Source organism: Drosophila albomicans, chromosome 2R, assembly GCF_009650485.2.
Source record: "Drosophila albomicans strain 15112-1751.03 chromosome 2R, ASM965048v2, whole genome shotgun sequence".
In the NCBI taxonomy this organism is placed as follows: Eukaryota; Metazoa; Arthropoda; class Insecta; order Diptera; family Drosophilidae; genus Drosophila; species Drosophila albomicans.
Genome location: NC_047631.2, coordinates 17993604 through 18015941, shown reverse-complemented (window position 1 = coordinate 18015941; position 22338 = coordinate 17993604). Strand labels below are relative to the sequence as shown.

The following is a 22338-nucleotide window of genomic DNA, read 5'->3' as shown; positions in this document are numbered from 1 at the left end:
GCAAACTGACGGCAGCGTCGTCGTCCCAAAGTCTGCAACGTACATTTCTGCTCAAGCGGCACTGTGAAAAATTGTGCAGTTGTTTGTAAATTAATACAAACATTTTCCAAGTATGACTGTAGAACATAAAGAATACAAAACATAAATAGAAATTTAAAATAATTTATCTTTTTACATGTTAACATGATTTATATTCATATTTACATTTGTTTTAATGCATTTTATGTTATCACTCTTTTTTTTGTCACAGTGTCGTGAGTCGTCAATGCGTCGGCGTTAAACTCACCACACTACGCGTGACACGAAGCGCCACTCACAAGAGACAGCAGGAAGTGTAAAAGTGTGGCGCTTAGGAAGCACTTGAATATGCGTGCGCCGCAGCAGCGCCATCTATGGGCAGCTTACAGCATTATACGCAAAAGCTGATTGAAATTGATTCAAATTCACCTACACACACTTACACGCACACAGCGGTGTAATAGCTGAGCTCAATTGTTGAAGCCAGTTGAAAAATTGCATTACCAACAAAACAATGAAAGAGAGTCGCATTTATATTTGTTTGATTATTATTTATATGCGCCCTCCCTCGGCCGCAAAGTCAAGTGTACCCACATGTGCATATATATCTATCTATCTATTCATGTATGTGTGTTCGGGTAGATGTTGACTGTGCAAACAGAAAAACAACAAAAAATTGTCTTCTGCCGGTGTCGCGGCATTTGAAGTGCCGCAGTTAAGGATGGCTAAGGACATCAATTGTCAGGATTTTGCCACATTATCCTTTAGATTGCGGCCGACCAGACCAAGCCGGCATCTCAGATGTGCAACGTGACATTGCTACATGCGGCACCCTTAGATCTAGCCGCCGCCCGAGAGGGCTGCCATTGCCAAAAAACAAAGCAGAACACTCACACTGCTGGGCACATCGTATAAAAAATCGCCAAACACAATGACGAATTTACCTGTTGACACCTTCCAAAATAGACAATTCTGCTAATTAATAATGGAATCGCTCTCTTTCTCTCTTTGGGAGCTGCTGACTCGTATTTATGATGCCTGATGCCTGCCATTCAATTGTAGCAGGTTATATGGCTCAATCACGAAATCTTTGAAAAGGAGTGCAAAAAGTTGAAGGAGTTCTCAAGAAATGCAGCGGCTGCTTCTTCTGATTGAGTTGACAGTCGAGCTAAGCGGAATTATGACTTTGATTCACAAATCGAGAGTGTAAATGAGCGGCTTACAGTAGTCTTTGATTCCATTGTCGTATGTCGGCTATTTTGAAGGTATTGTAGGGGCATGGGAAAATCTGAGAGCTTCAATTTTGAAACTGACGCTGATGATTGTCGAATTATCTATTATAGTCGTGTTGGTTGTATAGTCTTATTCGAGTGAATCCTATTAAAGGTATTATATAATTTATTATAAGAGTTGGTTTATTCTATAAATTTTTCATCAAATATTTATAGAAATATATAATTTTTTTTTGTTATTTTTTTAAGTTTTTAATTAGATTATATATTTTAGATATCAAATTCGTCTAAAAATTGGTTTCTAAAAACTTTTTATACTGATATTTATAAATGCTTTTTCTTCAGAATATAATAAAAACTACAAAGTATCTGGCTGAATTTATATATTACATGAAATTTACTAAAAATATGAACTATTTCTTTTTTTTATAGTTACCAAAACAAGGTTTTTTCTTCAACGAATTTTCCAAAACTAAAATGAACGCATATTTCAAACAACTTCAACACTTTACAACTCTTATAAACTATGTACAAATTTATTAAAGTTACTAAAACAGATTTTCTCTTCGAAGAATTTTTCTAAATTTAAAAACACATCTTTCAAACAACATCATCACCTTACAACTCTTATCAAAGAGTAGCATTAATTCATCCCATTGCATTCCTAATTGAACCACAAGAACAGTCACCATGTCTAAATCGATTGATCGCCCCTCGACAAAGAAACGCTGAATGAAATCTTGAAGTCGAGGTAGGTGGCATCGTGGCAAAAGGCTTCTTCACGCACGCCGCCTTGTTAATGGTCGATCGACTTTCAAATTAGTTTATAAACTAAATACAAATATTGTAACTAAAATGCGTTGGCTAATCAATTTCATACGCTCAATTTAAGCGGCGACTGTGCGTCTGGTGAGAGAGACAAGAGAAGCCGAGAATCGAGAGTCAGTGAGGCACCTTGGCGACCGCAGTTAAAAGGACATGATGCTGGGATTGTTAGCGAGCCACGTTGTCTGGTTGCCCGACATAGAACATAAAGCAGGCCAGGAATAGACAATAGACCAGGCTCGACTTCACTTCACTTCTTGACGCAACTGCCCAAAAATTGGCTCGCTCATCATTATTTATATATGGGACGTTCCATTCAATTGAATAGAAAAAGGAACCCAACAGAAAAAGAGAAAGGGAAGGTGTCAAGGAAAAAGTCAAAGGCAAAGGTGTCGGGACTGCCCCGCTACAGATGCGGTTGCCTAGCGCAATTCAAGGCGAAGACGTGCCACAGTTTTTCCCCGTCTTCAGTGTTCTTCTTCAGCTATTGTTTCATTGTTTATTTGCGCAGCGATGCGCTGCGCTGACTCGAGTTGAGTTGAGTGGCAATGCCGTGGTTTTGAGTGTCGGCGGTGGCGGTGATGGCAATGGCAATGGCAATCCTTTTGTCTATCGGCGACTCAATAAAGAACTTATTGTGGACAAATTTCGACATTTTTCGTTGCGTTGTTTTTGGTTTTGTACAGTTTGTTTCCCTTTCTCTATTTCTCTGGCATTTCAAAAGGACATGCTTGACTTTTAACAGGAATCAATTTATTTTATGCGAAATAATCGTGTTGATGGCTGCGTGCTCGCCCCTTTTTTTCCACTCGCCTAACGCTTTTGGGTTCTCTCACTGCTCACCACTACTACTACTACGACTACCAGAGCAACCCCAGAGGGCCGGGCATCCCTGCCAGCCTAGCGACGAGGGCTGTCATTGGGTTTTGCCCTCGTGGAGCGCCTATGTGAAGAAGGGTGGAAGTAATTTTAATTTATGATGTCAATTTATACTAGTTTTTGCGGTTTCTCAAACGACGCTCTAGGTATTTTACATAAGTCACCGTGATGCGGTTTCTCTGAGATGCGATCGGAAAGATACTCACAACCTACTCGAACATGTGTAAGTATCTAAGCTATTTGTTGATAAAATGATTTTCTAGATAGACGCTCTATTACAATGAGCTCATCAATCAAAAATGTGGCATGCACTCATTACAATTACAATTTCTTTTTTATCAAAAAAATATACAATATTTTTTGTAGAATTGTCGCAATTTTTGGTTATAGAAAATCGCACGAGCGTAACAAGGTTTGAGCATCAAGTCGATCAATCAAAAAATCAAATGCAATTTTCCCCCGCATAGCCCTCAAAATGGCCAGATTGGAGTATCTATCCATTTACTACACACCTACTACAAGAATGCATGCCAAAGGGCAGAGACACTTCAAATGCAGTTCATCATTCATGGCATTCCATTCATCACATGAATGTTTCGGGGCGACACAAACAGACACTTGACAGCTGACCAGCACCTTGGGCTGTTAGGTAAACATGAATTTATCGGTTATTATTAGCACCTTTCCATCATAATTGCACCATAGGAGTCGAGTCAGCAGTCGAGCAATTGCCAAATTTTCTAACGGTTGCCCGTTGTCCGTTGCATGTTGCCTTTCTTCGATCTCTTTGCATCTCTTTGAATACTTTCATTCAACATGCAATTGCATTGATAAGTGTGAAAAGGCTTTTGGCAAAGCAGCAGTCGGCAATCCACAGTAGCATTGTCCACATTCCATAGAAACTCACTGTGTCATTGTTCCATTTTCGTACATTTCAATTTGCATTTGACTTTGCCGCTTTGGCCATCGACGAGTCGAGTCGAGCCAACCCAAGCCACTTATGTTTGCCTCATTTCTCGACAGGAAACCAGGCTATGCAAGGATCACGGACACGCTCTTCTGAATGGATGAGGCTTTTGGCCCTAGGGAGCGTGCCGGCTACTGGCAATTGTTACCATCTTACACATACTTCTTGCGCTTCCTTGCACAAATCTGTGAATCCTAAGACGATTTTCTTGACCAAATCTGTCATAAGCCGTAAAGCGTGTCATACAAAAAAATCTTGCTTTGTTGGTCCAAGCGGAATCAATTGCCAGAAAAACTATAGGAGCAAAAACAATTTAAGATTTTGCCAGAAACGATAAATAAAACAATTTAAAATGTTTAAGTAAACAGTTTTCGATAGATCTGTTTATTTATTTGCGTATTAATTATAAATATTATATTTTGACTACAATTTTTCTTTCGTTTCTGAACATTTATAAAATAATTCACTATTGCGCATAATACAAATGATGATAAAGATATTTTTCGTTCGCTTTCTATTTGTAACTTAAAATGTTTAAATTTAACAAAAGTCAATATATTATATAAAATTGTTATGAAAGAAAACCTTTTTTCTTTATAGGCAAATTAAATCGGAAACTGTCTACAATCTGACAAATCAAAGATACTTGATTAAGATATTTAATGTTGCATGAATACTTGAACTCATTAATGATTTATATGATTTCGCATATCTTCCCTTTTATTCACTTTCTATTTATTTAAATTTGATTCCATTTTTTTCGTCAATTTCAATACTTGTCAGTTAAAATAAAATAATTTTAATACTGTCACTTCTATTTCCCTTTTATATATGTATTTATCTTTATTAGAATTTTGTCAGCCATTTAATGGATTTTCTATTTATATATTATTCTTCTTTTCGCTTCTACTTCATTCTTGATCATTTATTTTTACAATTAAGGAAAAGTATTATTATTTCTAGATATTGAAATTTATTTTTTGCTGCACTACAAAAAAATACAAAAACCAGCATTGAAATATACAATATCAGATACTCTTTTTAATGCGAGTTTTGCTACATTTTTATTTACTCACAGTTACTTTTATTCTAAGGTCTGTTTCGATTTGCATTTTCAGCGCCCCGAAAAGTGTTGTAAGCCCTTTAATCTAGCTAATCCTGGGCAGGTAAATCAGATTGAATCGGTAGCCAACATAGTTCGATGTGCAACTGTGACATTGTTTGAAGGCAAATGTCCATTAATAATAGAACGATTACCCGACGAGGTCAACACTTTACACTGACACACACACAAATGTATAGCATACAGAAGTTGGTTGCCCGCATTGGTATTTGAATGTGAAAAACTCTGCAGGACATGCAGATCCTTTTGAATGGTCAGTCATACTACTAGGGAGAGTGCATTTGAATGAACTGCATTACAAGCGGATTATTGGATTTGAGGTTAAGTGCATTTTCAATGATTGCAACAACTTTAACTGTAACTGTAACGAAATTGAAATTTCTCGAGGATTTTCACAACTGTTTTGACTTTTCCCAAATACTGTCTCAAATGCTAAGCTGCCAACGACAAAAAAAACGCGCACAAAACGCGCGCGGTAGGCGGAGCGAGACACACGAACGCCATTGCTGACAGACAAACAAGGCAGCTGCTCACGCACACACACACACTCATACACAGTCAACATCTGAGCGAGAGAGAGAGAGAGAGCGCGCACTCAGCTGCCTGTGGCATGCCCCAAAAGGAGCGAGAAGCGTGCGTCAAGGGGAATCGCAGCAGACGTTCGTTTTAGTTGGAAAACTAAACGGGCATTGATCATGCTTGGAGTGGCTGCGACTTAAACGCGCGTGTTGACTGTCGCCTGCCATTGTCCAACTGCGGTAGTGGTAGTGGCTGTGGCAGTGGCAGTGGCAGGGTCAGGCAATAGACACGGGAGACGAGCGACGAGAGATGCGACCGGGGTTGCTCTTTGTGTGCCTTTTAATGGACCAACGGCCGCCGCGGTTTTTGTGGCGTTGTGTCACGGGATAAATATTAATCGATATCTGTGTTGAGTATACATATCTCCCTTTGTATGCGCGAGAGTATAGTATCCTTTTGTTGCCGGCCAGCAGAAAACCCTTGTGTGTCCTGCTACACTAACACTCACTCACATAAAATGAGCAACATCCGCGCTCTATTCCTCGTACCTTTGGCGCGCTTTGCCCGCTGGAATTAGTCGAGTGCATTCACTTGAAAAACTAATTTGATTTATGTCTTCGACTTCGCGTTAAAGTGCGGTTTTCCATTCAGATTGTGTGCCGCCCATTCCCAGCCGCCATTCACACCCATAACATGGCCAGTTCATCCAAGCATCCAGCTGCTTTCACAACGCCCAGCCAAGCGCCTTCTTGACTTGCTTTTCGCCTCACTGTACGCCGTGTGGCAGCGGGGACTTTCGATGTGTATAATTAATTTTGGGGAAATGAGACAAAGAAGGCTGCTAAATTATTAATAAACATTAATAAAACATAGCTCAGTTTTCTATAAAAGAATTTGTGATTCGAATTGACGCTGCTTAATTTGCAATTTTTCTGACAAGAGATTTAAGAATATAAATATATTTTAAACTCAAACATTTATCTAACAAAAAATGCTAAGAATAGAAATATATACATTTTACTTTGAATTTACGCCGAATAACTTGTAACTTTGCTACTTCTCAATTCTATATTTATTAGGTGAAATTAAAAGTTTTTCAAACAACCTTTTTTAGATAAATACAAATTTAAACCTTCACAAACTGTGATTAAAATGAAATGCAAATATATTAATAAATAAGTAAAGTAAATAATAAAATATTGCTAGTATTTATTTATTTGCCTCATGTTATCCGTAATTTTAGTGCCAAACAAAAATGAACTAAAACATCTGCGTATCTTTCTTCATTGAAAGCAGAAATGGGTATATAATATATATCATAAAGCCAGATCAAATCTACACTTATAGAATCCATAGCAGAAAATACTATAACAATAAATGTGCAATACAAACTCAAGTATATATTATTGAATGTTAAAAATATACAAAACAATTTTTTCGTTTCAATTCCGTGGAATAAGTTTGAGCCAGAAACCATTTTTAGGCTTCAGCTGAAAGCCTGAACTGAGTACCAAGGGGATGCAGCTTTTCTCGGAAGCAGCAATACGGAAATCACGCAACAAATAGTAGATAACAGCCTTTGCCTCAAGCAATGCAAAGCGAGAGCCTTAAAATTCATATATTAGTAAGTAAAAAGGTTTTCTTCGTTCCAAAAATTATAATTACCTATACAATTGCGTGGACCGATACCAAAGGGAAAATAAGTAAAAGGTTGGATTTTATCTTTGTTCTCCTCGCTAAAACGATCCGGATCGAACTTCTCGGGGCTCTCAAAGTACTTAGGATCACGATGAAAGCCACAAGTAGGCAGGGAAATTAAGTGACCCTTCTTGATTTCCACCTTCTTACCATCAACCTCATAGCTAATATCCTTGTTGCACTCTCGATCAACAGCAATTGCCGCCGGCCATTTACGCAGCACCTCAGATACCACTTGATCCAAGTACTTCATGCCCATCAGAGCTTCGTATGTGAGCTGACCACCCTCTAGATCGCTGTTGACCTGACTAACTTCCTCATAAAGTCTGCTCTGCACATCCTCGTTCTCCATGATCTCGTGTGCGGTGAAACACATCAGGACCGCCGATGTCTCAAAGCCGGCAAAGAAAAAGACAAAGCATTGGGCCACAATATCGCGATCACTCCAGTTGCGAACTGGGCCACTCTTGGCTTTATCAGACTGTATCATGCCACTCGACTCCATCAGCATGTTAATCATGTCCGGACGCACAATGTTGTTCTCCTGACGATACTTCATGGCATCCAGCACAAGACGCACAAAGTACTCGGTACTCTTTCTATCGAATAGCGGCAATCTGAGCAACTGCAAGCAAAGATCAAATATTATTATGAATACTCTAATCATTCTAATTAATTCTCGAATAATAATTTATATGAATAATTCATACATACTTTGAACAACCGCTTGGAAGTCATAAATATCAAAAACTTCAAGCTCTGCAGACCTGTGAAGTTCATCATCTTCTTGCCACTCAAGTAGAACGCATTTTCGCGATCCTTGAATGAGTTCACCTGCAGTCCAAAGGCTGTGGAAGCAATCACATCATTGGTAAACCGAGTGCAATAGTCCTTCATATCCAGGACGAGTCCATCCATGGGCACCCCATCACGTTTCAGGCACTGCACAGCCTCGTTGGCCACAATATCCATCAGCTGAAACATTTGACGCATTTTGCTGCCCGTGAACGCAGGACTCAAAGTGCTGCGCATGTCCTTCCAACGTGCATCACGCATGGAGAACAAGGAGCTGCCAAATAGATTATCCATATTATGCGGTTCATCATCGACCACGCCAAACATATCGCGATGATTGACAAAATGATCAAAATCCTTAATGGTTATCTGTTTCAATAATTCCGGATCGCGTATCATTAGCATCGGCGTCCGTTGGTCAAAGATGCCATAAACCCTGTGAATAAGTGCAAAAAATAATCTCAGTTTCATTTTGGGACATCGACCGATAAGTAAAGTATCATAAAAGGCCCGCAATTTGTTTGATTAGAAGCATGACTCATTAACAGACGGCGGATCACTGACAAAATGTGAACTTATCAATTCGAGTGCGATGGTATTCCAGTATTATTGCTGTTTTCAGCAACAGCAACTTGGAAAATAATAAGTTTACTCTCTACTTTAATTATTTTTATAATTTTATCACAAAATATTGCTAGTTCATATAGTTTTAAAAAAGTTTATCAAAAGTAATGAAGTGGACTTGTATGATAAAAACACTGCTGATTCAATTAATTAATGCTGATGGAATTTGTTCCAGTTTAATGTCAATGTTAATTGAAGTAAATCAAACAAGAAAGAAAGTCGAGTGTGCTTGACTGTGAGATACCCGCTACTCTTTTTTAATGTGTGCTATTATTTTTATTTTAAAATGGATCAATAATACACTGTAAAATATACCGAAATCCATATTTGGTATATCGATAAGGTACTGAGTTCGAAATATAATATACCATACAGGCCAAAATATTTAAGATTCTCATTCAAAGCACCTAAGACTTGATTACAATAGGTGTAATTTGCATAGATAATTATTTCTTAGATAACTTCTGCAATTTTAATCAATTTAATCAATTTCTGGAATTCTAAATACTATAGCGTCTAAAATTTGAAATAAATTAGATCTGCGTGCGAACATTAAAAGTGCTGACAAAAAAATAGCTATCTCTTATAGTCTCTTAGGTCTAGGTATTCATAGGTAGTAACGGACAGACAGACAGACGGACATGGCTATATCGTCTTGGCTTTTGGCGCTGATCAAGAATACTATGTGTATACTTTATGTGGTCGAAGATGACTCCTTGTGCCTGTTACATACATTTACATGTACCCTATGCGAAGTGGAATTCTATTTAAATTGCATAAAGTAAAAATAAAATTAATAAATAAATACTGAATACAAACTTTTGCATCTTTTAAAATAATTTTAACCCGCACCCTAATTAAAAGCTTTTCAATAAATTGTTTTTGATATTGCATGATAAGTGTACATACGAGATCTATTCATTAATAAATTCTACTCACTTGCTGTCGCTTTTGAGGTACAATTCGACGACTAGATCAAACACCGATTTCTGGCGCACAAACATTTTCCACATGCTGCCGACCAAGGGAAATGAATGATCATAATCAATGCCCTTATCCTTAAAGAAATTATAGTTGGCTGTGGACCATCGATAGGCTAACAGCAGTAGCACTACGAGTATCGCAAAAAATTCCAGCAACATTTTTGACGATTCCGATTTAGAATGATCTAAGCGCAAATAATAACAAAGCACGCTCAACGACGATCTGAACGCACTGAACTCAAATAAATATTGCCCACATGAGCATCTAAATACGAAAGCTTTGTTCCAATTGACAGAAGCTTTAATGTGAAGCTTTTGCAAGCAATAAATGATTGAGTGAATGATTGTAAACAAACACAAAGCCAAAACTCAACGAGCGTGCGTGGGAGACGATTCAGATGCATCTCTATATAAGTGCAAACGAATATGAACAAACTTTTCAATAAAGGACAATGATTTTTATCACAAATAATAATTTAATAATTAAAAATTTTATAATTTTGTAGTTATTAAAGTATTTATTTATTTTCATATTACGCGTAATGTATTTCAAAAACATTTTATATATTCCACTGCAGAACATACTCGTACAAGAATAACAATTCTCAATACAAATTTAACTATATATTAATAAATGTTAAAATAAAGACATCACAATTCGTTTGTTTCAATTCCTTGGAATGAGTTTGAGCCAGAAACCATTTTTAGGCTTCAGCTGAAAGCCGGAGGAACTGAGAACCAAGGGGATGCAGCTTTTCTCGGAAGCAGCAATACGGAAATCACGCAACAAATAGTAGATAACAGCCTTTGCCTCAAGCAAAGCGAAACGAGAACCTAAAAATTCATATTTAGAAATATAAGTAAAAAAGTTTACTTCATGCTACAAAAGAAACTCACCTATGCAATTGCGTGGACCGATGCCAAAGGGAAAGTAAGTAAAAGGTTGGATTTTATCCTTGTTCTCCTCGCTAAAACGTTCAGGATCGAACTTTTCGGGGTTTTCAAAGTATTTAGGATCACGATGGAAGCCACAAGTAGGCAGAGAAATTGCGTCGCCCTTCTTTATTTCCACCTTCTTACCATCAACCTCATAGGTAATATCCTTGTTGCACTCTCGATCAACAGCAATTGCCGCCGGCCATTTACGCAGCACTTCGGAAACCACTTGATCCAAGTACTTCATGCCCATCAGAGCCTCGTATGTGAGCTGACCACCCTCTAGATCGCTGTTGACCTGGGAAACTTCCTCATAAAGTCTGCTCTGTACATCCTCGTTCTCCATGATCTCGTGTGCGGTGAAACACATCAGGACGGCCGATGTCTCAAATCCGGCAAAGAAAAAGACAAAGCATTGGGCCACAATATCACGATCGCTCCAGTTGCGAACTGGGCCACTCTTGGCTTTATCGGACTGTATCATGCCACTCGCTTCCATCAACATGTTAATCATGTCTGGACGCACTATGTTGTTCTCCTGACGATACTTCATGGCATCCAGCACAAGACGCACAAAGTACTCGGTGCTCTTTCTATCGAATAGCGGCAATCCGAGCAACTGCAAGCAAAGATAAAATATTATTATAATCAATCTAAATAATTGTAGAATAATAATTAATATAATTAACAATTTATACACACCTTAAACAGCCGTTTGGAAGTGGTGAATATCAAAAACTTCAAGCTCTGCAGCAGACCCGTGAAGTCCGTCAGCTTCTTACCACTCAAGTAAAACGTATTTTCGCGATCCTTGAATGAGTTCACCTGCAGTCCAAATGCAGTGGAAGCAATCACATCATTAGTAAACCGGGTGCAATAGTCCTTCATATCCAGGACGAGTCCTTCCTTGGGCACCCCATCACGTTTCAGGCACTGCACAGCCTCGTTGGCCACAATATCCATCAGCTGAAACATTTGACGCATTTTGCTGCCCGTGAACGCAGGACTCAAAGTGCTGCGCATGTCCTTCCAACGTGCATCACGCATGGAGAACAAGGAGCTCCCAAATAGATTATGCGGTTCATCATCGACCACGCCAAACATATCGCGATGATTCACAAAATGATCGAAATCCTTAATGGTTATCTGTTTCAATAATTCTGGATCGCGTATCATTAGCAGCGGCGTCCGTTGCTCAAAGATCCCATAAACCCTGGAATAAGTGCAAAAAATAATCTCAATTTCGTTTTGGGATAACAACCGATAAGTGAAGAATCATTAACACACGGCAAATCACTAAGTTTACGCTTTACAGTCTTCATTTTTATAATTTTATTTCATAATAATAATATGTATGTAAAAAATATATAATTGCGAGTATATGAAAAATAATACAGCTCTGCTTAATAGCCAGTAGTCCAAATATGATAAAAACACTACTGATTCAATTACTATAATTAACGCTGATCGAAAAAAAAAGGTTAATTGAAATAAATAAAACAAGAAAGTAGAGTGTTCTGGACTGTGAAATACCCGCTACACATTTTTAATGTGTGGTATTATTTTTAAAATTGACCAAATAATATACCGTAAAAGTACTGAAATATACCCAAATCCATGTTTGGTATATTGAAAAGGTTCTGCGCTCAAAATACACCATAATGTCAAAATATACCAGATTCTCATTAAAAAAACAGCTTCTTAGATAACTTCTACAATTTTTATCATATCCCAATCAATTCTCAGGAATCCTATTGCGGCAAAAATTTTAAAGTGCTGTTAAAAAAAATTACATCTATCTCTTATAATCTCTCAGGTATATGTAGGTGTTCATACGGGCCACATCGTCTTGACTGTTGATGCTCATCAATAATACTATGTGTATACTTTATGGGGTCGGAGATGTCTCCTTTTGCCTGTTACATACATTTCCTGGCTACCAAAAGTTAGAATAACTTTTTACCCTATTCGTAGCGAGTATAAAAAATGTAATTCTATTTAAATTTCATAAAGTAAAAACGCGCTGAACAAATGGAATCAAATTAATAAACAAATTCTCATTATTAGGCTACAAATAGTGAATACAAACTTTTGCATCTATTCAAAATGATCTCAAACCTCACCCTTATTGAGAGCTTTTCAATAAATTGTTTTCTATATTGCATGATAAGTGTACATACGATATACATATATACTTGAATATATTTAATTATGTACTTCTACTCACTTGCTGTCGCTTTGAAGGTACAACTTGACGACTAGATCAAGCACCGATTTCTGTTTCAGAAACATTTCCCACATGCTGCCGAGCAAGGGAAATGGATGATCATAATCAATGCCCTTATCTTTGAAGAAATTATAGTTTGCTGTGGACCATCGATAGGCCAACAGCAGTAGCACTACGAATATCGCAAAGAATTCCAGCAACATTTTTGACGATTCCAATGTAGAATGATCTAAGCGCAAATAATAACAAAGCACGCTCAACGACGATCTGAACGCACTGAACTCAAATAAATATTGCCCACATGAGCATCTAAATACGAAAGCTTTGTTCCAATTGACAGAAGCTTTAATGTAAAGCAGTGAATGATTGAGTGAATGATTGTAAACAAACGCAAAGCCAAAGCTCAACGAGCGTGCGTGGGAGACAATTCAGATGCGACTCTATCTAAGTCCAAACGAATATGAACAAACTTTTCAATAAAGGCTAATGATTTTTATCATTAATAACAATTTAATAATTAAAAAGAAAGTGTATAATTTTTTAGTTATAGTATTTATTTATTTTCATATTACTAATATATATATTTTAAACACATTTTACAAGATGAACATCAAACAAAATCGAAAGTGAACTAAAGCAATTGCGTTTCTTTCTTCATTGAAAGAAGAGAAGGATATTAAATATATCCCTCTCACAAAGCGAAATCGAATCTACACTTATATATCCCATTGCCGAACATACTCGTACAAGAACAACAATTCTCAATACAAATTTAAGTATATATTAATAAATGTTAAAATAAAGACATCACAATGCGTTTGTTTCAATTCCGTGGAATGAGTTTGAGCCAGAAACCATTTTTAGGCTTCAGCTGAAAGCCGGAGGAACTGAGAACCAAGGGGATGCAGCTCTTCTCGGAAGCAGCAATACGGAAATCACGCAACAAATAGTAGATAACAGCCTTTGCCTCAAGCAAAGCGAAACGAGAACCTAAAAATTCATATTTAGAAATATAAGTAAAAAAGTTTACTTCATGCTACAAAAGAAACTCACCTATGCAATTGCGTGGACCAATGCCAAAGGGATAATAAGTAAAAGGTTGGATTTTATCCTTGTTCTCCTCGCTAAAACGTTCAGGATCGAACTTTTCGGGGTTTTCAAAGTATTTAGGATCACGATGGAAGCCGCAAGTGGGCAGCCAAAGAGCGTCGCCTTTCTTGATCTCAACCTTCTTACCATCAACCTCATAGGTAATATCCTTGTTGCACTCTCGATCAACAGCAATTGCCGCCGGCCATTTGCGCAGTACTTCGGAAACCACTTGATCCAAGTACTTCATTCCCATCAGAGCTTCGTAGGTGAGTTGACCACCCTCCAGATCGCTGTTGACCTGACTAACTTCCTCATAAAGTCTGCTCTGCACATCCTCGTTCTCCATGATCTCGTGTGCGGTGAAACACATCAGGACCGCCGATGTCTCAAAGCCGGCAAAGAAAAAGACAAAGCATTGGGCGACAATATCGCGATCACTCCAGTTGCGAACTGGGCCACTCTTGGCTTTATCGGACTGTATCATGCCACTCGCTTCCATCAACATGTTAATCATGTCTGGACGCACTATGTTGTTCTCCTGACGATACTTCATGGCATCCAGCACAAGACGCACAAAGTACTCGGTGCTCTTTCTATCGAATAGCGGCAATCTGAGCAACTACAAGCAAAGATTATTTTTGAAAAACTCTAATAATTCTATCTATACACACTTTGAACAGCCGCTTGGAACTGGTGAATAGGAGGAACTTTAAGTTCTGCAGACCCGTAAAATCCGTCATCTTCTTACCACTCAAATAGAACGTATTTTCACGATCCTTGAATGAGTTCACCTGCAGTCCAAATGCAGTGGAAGCAATCACATCATTAGTAAACCGGGTGCAATAGTCCTTCATATCCAGGACGAGTCCTTCCTTGGGCACCCCATCACGTTTCAGGCACTGCACAGCCTCGTTGGCCACAATATCCATCAGCTGAAACATTTGACGCATTTTGCTGCCTGTGAACGCAGGACTCAAAGTGCTGCGCATGTCCTTCCAACGTGCATCACGCATGGAGAACAAGGAGCTCCCAAATAGATTGTCCATATTATGCGGATCATCTTCGTCCACTCCAAACACATCACGATGATTGATAAAGTGATCGAAATCCTTAATGGTTATCTGTTTCAATAATTCCGGATCGCGTATCATTAGCAGCGGCGTTCGTTGCTCAAAAATGCCATAAACCCTGTGAATAAGTGCAAAAAATAATCTCAGTTTCGTTTTGGAACAACGACCGATAAGTAAAGTATCATAAAAGGCCCCCAATTTGTTTGACTAGGAGCATGAGTCATTAACACACGGCGGATCATTGGTAAAATATGAAATAATTATCAATTCGAGTGCGGTTATACTCAAGTGTTATTGTGGCTGTCCGGCGAAAAACATTAATTTTGTTTGTTTGTAAGTGTTTTGAGCAACACCAACTAAGAAAATGATAAGATTACGCTTTACTTTCATTATCTTTATAATTTTATCACATATTATTGCTAGTATTAGTTAATGATTGCAATTTTAATACTTACTACACATATGTGTGTCTACATTTATTATTCGAGTATATTTATAAATATATAAGCCCTTTAAAACTAGTTTACTTTAATATATACAATTTTTATTAAACTGCCGGCAAGACAAAACTACTTTGGAAAATGTTATCAAAAGTAATAAAGTAGACTTGGTATATATGTAAATGCATATGTATAACATATATACATAATTACGAGTATATGAATAATAATATAACTCTGCTCGATAGCACGTATTGCAGATATGATAAAAACAATGCTGATTCTATTAAATAACTCTGATGGGACAACGAATGTTAATTGAATTAAATAAATAAGCAAAATTCTATTTAAATCGTATAAAGTAAAACGGCGCTCATCAAATGGAATCAAAGAAACAAATAAATTGCCACTATTAGGGTATTAGGCCGTCGGCTCTTCAAAGCTAACTATTTAATTAGTTTTCTGACAGACAATAAGCGCATAAATGAATTCAAGTGTTAAGCAAACAAGTTGATTTAATAATCCGCAACGACAGGTTGATTGTTATGGAATTTTGTTGTATAGAATGAAAATAATATAGTTCCATATTCTGTATACAATTGTTGTATATAATATTATTGTATTACAATAATAGCTATACGCCAACTGAATACAAACATTTGCATTTATTCAAAATGATCTAAACCGCACCCTAGTTTAGAGCTTTTCAATAAATTGTTTTTGATTTTGCATGATATGTGTACATACGATATATATTTATCAATAGATGTAATTATGTATGTATCTTGACCTTCACTGGAATTTATTTGTAATACGCAATTGTTGATTCTACTCACTTGCTGTCGCTTTTGTTGTACAATTCAACGACTAGATCAAGCATCGATTTCTGACGCAGAAACATTTTCCACATGCTGCCCACAAAGGGATATGGATGATGATAATCAATGCCCTTATCCTTAAAGAAATTATAGTTGGCTGTTGACCATCGATAGGCTAACAGCAGTAGCACTACGAATATCGCAAAGAATTCCAGCAACATTTTTGCCGATTCCAATGTAGAATGATCTAAACGCAAATAATTACAAAGCACGCTCAACGACGATCTGAACGTACTGAACTCAACTAAATGTTGCCCACATGAGCATCTAAATAAGAAAGCTTTGTTTCGCTGGACGGAAGCTTTAATATGAAGCTTTTGCGAGCAATGAATGATTGAGTTGCGTATGAACTTATAATCAAACACAAACAAAAGCTGACGACAACGCATCTAATAATAAAACTGATACCAGTTGACAGTGAACTTGACTGCAATTTCAACTCAACGAGCGTGCGTGGGAGGGGCTGCAGATGCGCCTCTATACAAGTTCAAAGAAAAATAAACAAACTTTTGAATAAAGGTCAATGATATAATATGATGATAATTTAATAATTTAAAAGAAAACGCATAATTTTATGCTCAGTACACATGTACCCATAGCATGATGAAATATTGTTTGCTTCTTCAGAATTTCATCATAAGCGACAGAAATTGCAACGCGATAATGAAATACTTTTAACAAGATTACGTATCTGAAACGCAATACCAAAGATATTGATACAAAGTTTACGATTTACTTTACACTATTGATTGAATTTGAATTAATTTTAAGAATATATTACCGATTAATACATTATTTCTGCTTCAGATTAAATTGAAAGAAAACATCTAATAGTGCTGCAACAATTAAATTTCTAATTACTTTGTAAAATTGGCATAAAAGATAAATTCAACTTATTTAAGTTATACAATTTAAATATTGATGACTCAATGCATCAATGTGGATAATTTTTTACAACAATAAATTAAATTTTTTCAGATTTCGATTAAAATATGAAATTCTTTGTCTTAAATAAACCAAAAGATGATTTCAAAGAGAATCAACTTATGCGCACTAAACATAATTTAACATTTATTGAGCTTCATTTAAATTATTTTCAAAAAGTATCTTATATTATTAAATTAGTTATGTTAATAAATGTTCAGAAATCTTTTAACTCAACAATAAAGATACTGACTATTTTACATAATTTAATTTAAGATGTTATTAACTTAAATTATTTCATAGTGATAGCCATAACTTAGTTAACAAAACATTTAACAAATATTAAATACAATCGCTTTCAAAATGAAGTAAAATAATTTAAAAAGTATCTCTTTGTATTACATTATTTAACATAAGTCTAAAATTCTTTCGTTAACAATATTCGATTGAGATATTATTAAATAGAATTGATTTGATATGAATAATCAAATATATTTATATACGATCTACAATATTCTCATAAGACTTCCTTCAGTAAGGGAATCTTAAAATACTGATACTGACATTAATCGTTTGTTATGCAGTATTTCGCGTAATTCCTATGAACAACTCATTTTACGTAGAGCACAAGATACAAGAAAGTATCTTGAAGATGCTGGTGCCACTTAAGCCTACCGCTGCGTCATTAGAAACAAAAGGGAAATCATTAGGATTAAGTGCAACTGCTTTGTTCTCGCAACGCTAATGAATGCAACGGGTGCATTGGATTGGGCTGCGCTTGCCGGGTTACGCTTTGCGGGTTAGGTCGGGGTTTTAGGGCTGCGCCCGTAGGTGGTTTTAGTACCTGCCATAAAACGACTACACGCCAGAGAGATTCATTCACGATTTGAGCAGCAGCAGCGACTCATTCATAAATGCGCTTTTTGCCTGAAAATCGGGCCGATTGAGACAGGATCTCCTATACCAGGAGTGGTATGCGAGTGTTATCAGGTAGGAGGTGGGTTGCCAGGCGCGGTTTGGATCATAAAAATCCATGAGCTTATTTGCGTAGGCTGGCACTTAGGCTTGGCAGCCGCCTGATACCACCGCTTTGGCTTGGGACTTTCCCAGCGTGTTTGTCAAATAACGAGCGTAGGTTTTTCCACCCATTTCCAAAGCGGCTTCGGCTTCAGCTTCGGCTTCGGCTTGTCATAAAGTAGCACCTACCTAACACAATGCAATGCTCATAAATAGTAAGAAGAGATGCTATAAAATAATTAAATATAGTAAAATGTTGCCAGCCGGTGAACCAAAAAGTTCATTCATGGAATGTCTGGAATATTTCCATATCTACTACGCATATACCTGGCATAATAATTAGAGCAAACATTGCGGCATATAACAATAAGGATGTGTGGATATATGTACGTATATTATGTATGTGGCGTCATATCAACACTTTGATTAATGAGGAAATTTCATAAACTCAAATGAGAAGATGTCGGCATGATTACAGCACATGTTGCACATGGCGCCTCATTAGATGGCGACGATGTGGTCAGGGGAAAAACACATCCTAACCAAACTAAGTTCAACACGATTGCGACTAACGTGCCAACGTGTTTATCGTAATGCCAGAGACAGATAAGCCAAGCAGAGCTAGATTAGTTACTGCCTCGCTCACAGATCCGCGTGCAGATCAGGATACATCCGGCTCTATGCGGTTAATCACGAGGTGACCAGATTCTTCGGGATGCTAGCTTATGATATGTGGAATTGAGCCAAGTAATGGACTAGGTGTGATCTTAGTATCGGGATTAAGCCTTGATTACAGTGTGATTAATGGCAGCTTAAGCGGAGGCATGGATTTCCTTATTCCAAGCTAGATTTGGATTACCTAGCGGACAATCCTACGCTGTAGATTAGCGCGCCATTTTCCACTGTTAGTTCGTTTCAATCTTTAAGATACTTATGTATCTTTCGCCATTATTTCCATCAATCTCACTGACAACTGGCCCCAAAATGGGGCTCGAGATTTATCAACAATTGCCTTGGGACAAACGCCTCTCGTAGCCCGTAAAGTAGCCAACAATTTATCCGTGTCATCCCCCAATAAACTTAAAGCAACTGTACCATTTTACATGCTCAAACCTCAGCTCAAACCCCCCCAAAAAAAGGAATATTTGAGAGCACATCTACTCCAATCTCTATGTATATGCGTATTCGCTTGATACACATTTTGCATATTTAAAGCGCAAGTTTAGCAGCACAAAGTGCCCGCAAAGACGAGAGACCAACAACAACCCCCACGGAATGAAAGAAGCACTTAATTCAATAATAAATTGCCACCCGAGAAGGGCAGAAGCTAAAGCAAGCCCCTTGGTTTTACGGGCAAGCCCGAATCAACCAAAAAAAAAAATGAAAGAAAGAAAAAGCAGTGCCCACAGATAACCAAGTTATAGCTTAACACACAGGCGGGGGGTTGCCACGCCCAGGCGGGCAGGGATGTAGGATGAGGACGAGAACGAGGACAAGGATGAGAGCCAAGCCCAGTTGCGCCTTTGAGACAACAACTTTTATCAAATTGCGTATAAGGGGGTTTGTCGGTAGGTAAGCGTAAAATTCATAATCATGAATACTTTGCTTAAAGTTCCACCCCATGGGGAGAAATACTACATATAAATATATATATGTATATATATATATGTATCTAATAAATAGTGCTGGGAATATACACACACTAAAAGCGAAAGTCAAGGAAGCTGCCATTTCAAGAGGCGATTAGATTTGCTGCCAAACAGCCACACACACAATCGCACACACATACCTTATATACCAACCCGCATGTGTGTGTGTGTGTGTGTATTTGAGTCTGCGTGAGCGGCCATTGTTGTGCGGTGCGAAAAAACAACCCTGAAGCGTGCCTCTCGCTCTCACAGACAGATAGGCAGCAAATCGATGAATGAAGCGAGCGTCTGCGTGTGTGTGCCTGTGTGTGTGTGTATGAGTGCGTGTAGGTAGGCCGCTGTTAGGTAGACCTTTTGGGCACCAGCCAGGACCTCTTTAAATTGTGCGTCGCTCGACCGAGAGAGTTCAGTTCGAGTTGAGATCTTGTAACGCACACAACGCACGCCAAGTGTTCCGCCCAACATCATAGTACAACAAATTTCTGAGTTCTTTATTTTTTGGTTTTCAATCGAAGTAAACGTAAAAATGTCGACAATTAACTTGCATCCACCGCAAACATACTCGCGTCTTTTCCGTCCCTGGGATACGCAACGCCAAACGCCTGCGCCGCCCGCCAGGCCAGTGAAACGTGAACGTGAATCCGAGTTGGATATCTGCAATCCATCTCCTGCTCCCGCTGAACGTGTGACCATCAAAACGGAGCTGCCTACAGTCAGCAACAGCAGCAGCAGCAATTTCTGCTACGGTCAGGATAGCGATCGCGAATCATCATCCTCGTCATCCGCATCCTCATCCTCATCGAGCAGCAACAGCAGCAAGTCCAGCTACGAGGATGGCCTCAACAACAGCAGCAGCTACACACGCACCTCCACACCACTTCTGGATGTGACACCGCAGCCAGCATTCCCCGTATCCAATGTGTTGGCGCCGCAGCAATTGTCGCCCGCACAGCCAGCTCCCTATTTGCCCAGCAGTGATTTATATTACGCCGCCGCCGCTGCGGCTGCTGCAGCTGCCAACACACCATCGGCTGCTGCCTTTGGCATGGATCCCTTCACATTGGGACTGATGGAGCAGGAGTATGCTCGTGTCATGGCCGAGGATGCACAGCTGAAGGCCCTGAATGCCCGCAAGCAGCGACCAAAGAAGTTCAAGTGTCCGCACTGCGACGTTGCCTTCTCCAACAATGGCCAACTCAAGGGACACATTCGCATTCATACCGGTAAGTTAAACTTTATTCAGACTCGCAATTGACATGCCTTACTTACAATTTAATTTTCTTTTACTTTACAGGCGAGCGACCTTTCAAATGTGACGTGGAAACCTGCGGCAAAACCTTTACACGCAACGAGGAGCTCACACGGCACAAGCGCATCCATTCGGGTCTGCGGCCGTATCCTTGCAGCGCCTGTGGCAAGAAGTTCGGGCGTCGCGATCATCTGAAGAAGCACATGAAGACGCATTTGCCGCAAGAGCGCCAACTGGGACCGGCTATCTTTATGCCCATGTATCCCTATCTCTATGGATACTAAGCGAGACAGTCCCCAGCTAAGCCAGCGATCTGTGAAGCGCTTGCACGCTTTAAAAACGCTACAAGCCCAACACTACACTACACTACACAACAACAACAAGGAACAATTCAATCATGAAACCGCAACTACAAGCAATTTAATGCCGGCCAAAACTATCTCTACCTCAGGCGTACCTGGCGCAAACTGGCGCACAACACAAACAGACACACATCGATACACACACACACACACACATACAGATACACCTACACACTCACACAAGTACAATCACATAGTCTACCTCAGAGATATGCAGACGATATATGCAAATATTGAGCTATTTATTTTTTAATGAATATTTACACTTCCACTACGTGACGAGACAGTCGAAGAAACTCCCACCACACATGTGTAAATAAATCCTTAAGTGATCCTTTCTCATATGCTAAGCGATTAAGAGTGTTAAGAGCGAGACATACAAATAGTTGTTTAAGAGATACCATTACTATACCACTTACAATACGATTACGATTACGCGTTTAAGAGAATATTTTGTCACCACTTTTTATATAGTTATTATACGAATGCTGAAATGCAGTTAATAGCAATACGAAATCCGATGATACGATTTACATTTAAATATCTAGTTAAATATTCAGAGCTGTATTATACGATTTATGTTTACACAAAAAAAACCCACACAAACAATATAAAAATTTAAAAACAAATTCATTTCTTTTAATTCAATTTGCATCTTTGATATTGCAGCCTTTTCAGCTTTCCATTTGCATCTGTTTCCACTTTCAGTTAATAATTCTGCATTGCGGCCATTTTGCACATTTCATTAATGACTTTTCACTTCCCACTAACCAGATCATTTTGGCAAATTGCTCGTGTCATGCCGGCAAATTCAAAAGTGAAATCTGCAGT

The 22338-nt window shown here is 38.3% G+C and overlaps 2 protein-coding genes across 7 annotated transcripts; one reads left to right on the top strand and one right to left on the bottom strand.

Moving 5' to 3' along the window:
• Positions 1-6989: 6989 nt before the first annotated feature.
• Positions 6990-16559, bottom strand: LOC117574633 (probable cytochrome P450 9f2). 6 transcript variants are annotated; one of them, XM_052006627.1, is made up of 5 exons: positions 12827-13076; positions 11302-11812; positions 10751-11218; positions 7229-7418; positions 6990-7169 (listed from the first exon to the last, which is right to left on the bottom strand). In XM_052006627.1, the coding sequence occupies exons 1-5, from the start codon at positions 13027-13029 to the stop codon at positions 7006-7008; spliced, it is 1536 nt and encodes a 511-aa protein (XP_051862587.1). In that variant the 5' UTR covers positions 13030-13076; the 3' UTR covers positions 6990-7005. The 6 variants fall into 6 exon arrangements, with proteins under 6 accessions (XP_051862587.1, XP_034114421.2, XP_034114420.2 ...); XM_034258530.2 differs by lacking the exons at positions 10751-11218; positions 11302-11812 and adding an exon at positions 7976-8492 and having other exon boundaries at positions 6991-7169; positions 7229-7886; positions 12827-13046; XM_034258529.2 differs by lacking the exons at positions 10751-11218; positions 11302-11812; positions 12827-13076 and adding exons at positions 7976-8492; positions 9620-9837 and having other exon boundaries at positions 6991-7169; positions 7229-7886.
• A 3766-nt stretch (positions 16560-20325) lies between these two features.
• LOC117575431 (Krueppel-like factor 5) lies at positions 20326-21661 on the top strand. Its single transcript, XM_052006770.1, has 2 exons — positions 20326-21119; positions 21191-21661. The coding sequence occupies exons 1-2, from the start codon at positions 20423-20425 to the stop codon at positions 21427-21429; spliced, it is 936 nt and encodes a 311-aa protein (XP_051862730.1). The 5' UTR covers positions 20326-20422; the 3' UTR covers positions 21430-21661.
• Positions 21662-22338: the final 677 nt, after the last annotated feature.

Bases quoted from the DNA above. Each gene is read 5' to 3' on its own strand.
- LOC117574633 (XM_052006626.1), bottom strand. From the start codon at position 16,467: ATGTTGCTGGAATTCTTTGCGATATTCGTAGTGCTACTGCTGTTAGCC. The intron at 15,107-16,264 runs GTGAGTAGAATC...ACTTATTCACAG, and splicing joins TACAACAAAAGCGACAGCAA to GGTTTATGGCATTTTTGAGC. The intron at 14,538-14,589 runs GTGTGTATAGAT...CTTTGCTTGTAG, and splicing joins GTTCCAAGCGGCTGTTCAAA to TTGCTCAGATTGCCGCTATT.
- LOC117575431 (XM_052006770.1), top strand. From the start codon at position 20,423: ATGTCGACAATTAACTTGCATCCACCGCAAACATACTCGCGTCTTTTC. The intron at 21,120-21,190 runs GTAAGTTAAACT...TTTACTTTACAG, and splicing joins ACACATTCGCATTCATACCG to GCGAGCGACCTTTCAAATGT.